This window comes from Nematolebias whitei, chromosome 2 (assembly GCF_014905685.2).
Source record: "Nematolebias whitei isolate Nwh7 chromosome 2, NemWhi1, whole genome shotgun sequence".
Lineage (NCBI taxonomy): Eukaryota > Metazoa > Chordata > Actinopteri > Cyprinodontiformes > Rivulidae > Nematolebias > Nematolebias whitei.
This window is the reverse complement of record NC_056499.1, coordinates 55516706-55519243: the sequence shown is the minus strand read 5'-3', so window position 1 is coordinate 55519243 and position 2538 is coordinate 55516706. Positions and strand designations below refer to the sequence as shown.

General features: G+C 41.8%; 1 protein-coding gene across 1 annotated transcript in view; it reads right to left on the bottom strand.

Annotated features, from left to right (window-relative positions):
* The window catches only part of vps13c (vacuolar protein sorting 13 homolog C), a 289282-nt gene that overhangs the window by 76889 nt on the left and 209855 nt on the right, over positions 1–2538 (bottom strand). Inside the window, exons 60-61 of the mRNA XM_037694953.1 lie at positions 844–948; positions 563–718 (exon numbers count right to left, since the gene is read on the bottom strand). Coding sequence (XP_037550881.1) covers positions 563–718; positions 844–948 — 261 coding nt within the window. The remainder of the gene's footprint in view (positions 1–562; positions 719–843; positions 949–2538) is intronic.

Genomic DNA, 2538 nt, shown 5'->3' with positions numbered 1-2538 from the left:
CCCCCCCCCCCCCCCCCCCCCCCCCGAAGATACTCCTCCACTTGAGGCAGAACTTCCCTCCTGACCCAAAGAGTAAAGTGTAATAAGATCAGTTTTGAAAATCACAGCATATTGTTGTGTGAGCTTTCGGCTCTTCAAGTTATTGTCTTTTCCACCTCCGCCCACATCGTGCCCTCCTTGGTCATCCTCCACTGTTTATCACCAGTGTGGTTTTTAGACCAAGCAACAAGATAGCGAGCCTCTGTGGCTCACGCCAGGAAACTGAGAACCCCCACAAGTATTTCGAGACATTTTGGAAACTCCCTCATAAATGCAGTTTGCCAACTAGTTTCCAACAATCACAGCCCAGCGAGGTACAAGCGTCCAAACTGCAGTACAGTGTTACCATGGAAAAGACACCATCAGGGGCTACGACCCAAAGACACAAGTTACTTAAATCTAAAACCAGACTGAAAGCAAAAAGACTCAGAATGTAAATTATAAAACTTACAAATTGATTCAAACATCCATATGCAGCAAATCTACAAATAACGTCTGTGGCGAGTTCTTTGTTTAGTTTTACCTCAGTGGAGGGGACGTAGTGCCACCTAATGGAGGTCTGGTTGATGAGTTCCCCACACTCTAGCTCGTATGAAGACTTGTTCACCAGAGTGTAGAAAGGAGTCATGGTGACGATCCTGGTCAGATTAAAGCTGCTCAACTGGATGCTAACGCCCACCTGCACAGCCAAACACAAACACTTGACCAGTCTACCTGCTAAAAGAAGGACACTGAAACATAGCAATATCTGGATTAAACACGTTCTAAGTTTAGTTTCAGCAGAACAACTCAAAGGGCAGTTACCAAGAAGTCCATGTTGTTGGCAGGACAGCGAACGCAGCCATAACTTCCCACCGTGTCCAAAGAGAACGCATCAGACCAGGAGCTTGTGGAGATGCTCAGCTGGAGCTGCAACAAGAATCATACATGTGACCAAGTGACCAGATTCATGTAAGTTGATTTGCATGAACGGAGCACCTCATGCAAAATGCTCATGTTTATTTTTTTCCTAAGTGCTTACTTTAGCAAGGGAAGCATTTAAAGTTCATTTTCTTACTCTAAAAGCTGAAGTGTAAGCTCCTCTGGTTGTGAGAGAACATTAGAAACACTAAAATGAAAAACAAGTTTAGTTTTGGTCTAATTTAATTTCTAATCAGACTTTTTAAATGAAATGGAATCAGAACTGTTGCAGTGGATTTGTTCACAGACTTCATGCAGCCTCACGTTTCCATTTAAACTGAACTTTGAACAAAAAATACGGCAAAAATTAGACCTAATGTGGCAACTTAAAAGAAATAAAATGAGGAGAAAAACATCTGTATTTCTGTTTTGAGGTTAAAAACAAAATGTTGAGAATAAATTCATTAAATGGATTAAAATAATAATGTTTAAAATAAAGTTGTAATAAGATCAAAGCCGTCCTTGAAGGCCATCTTATCTAAAGTCACCTGGAGAAAATGTGATCTGACGCTCACTACCCCCTCCCTGAGGAATTTCCAACTGATAACCAGATGAAACCCCGCTGAAAAAACTTTGTGTCATCATTTCAGGACTCTGGGTTCTCATAGGTTATTCTTGGCCATTTCTCGACATACCTCGAGAATGTTTATGGATCTCACCGGAGGACATTGACTGATTACAGTGACCTCGAGAGCATCTATAAGCGTTGTTGACCGCTCTCGTCTCTGATGCAGGATGTCTACGTAAATATGTGCTTGTTTGTGCGAGGTGTTTTTTCAATATTAGAGATTTTTCTCAGCCAAGAAAAAAGTCTGATAGGAATTTTTTTCGCCTCCAACTCTTACATGTGTCCAGTTAACCACTGTTTTTGTCTGTCCAAACAGGTCTCACTTGTAAATAAGTCTTCGAGGTTCAATGTGATTGATCTGTTTAAATAAAGGTTGAATGAATTATGACGAGATGTTAGTATTTTATCTAGGCTGACCCTGAGTTTTTGATCTGCTCAGAGATGAATTATAAACAGTAATCCATGCCTTCATTTCATCACGGCTGGATTACTGTAATTCCCTCTATCTCGGAGTCAGCCAGTCCTCACTTACACGTCTGCAGCTGGTGCAAAATGCTGCTGCACGTCTTTTAACTGGAACACGAAAAAGAGAGTACATCACACCTGTCCTGGCTTCTCTCCATTGGCTGCCCGTGTATTTCAGAGTTCATTTTAAAATTATTTTGTTTGTTTTTAAGGTTTTAAACAGCCCCCCCCCCCCCCCACCCATTTAACAGAGCTTCTCCACCACTACTCAGGTCTGCTGACCAGCTGCTTCTGGTCATTCCCAAGAGTAAGAGGAAGCTTAGAGGAGACAGGGCCTTCTCTGTTAGTGCCCCTAAGTTATGGAATGCTCTGTCTTTGCACATTCGACAGGCCCCCTCACTGTCCATGTTTAAAACCCATCTGAAAACTCATCTCTACACATTGGCCTTCAACCCAACTGAGACTTGATTTTACTTCATTTTTATTGGTATTGATTTTATCTGTTT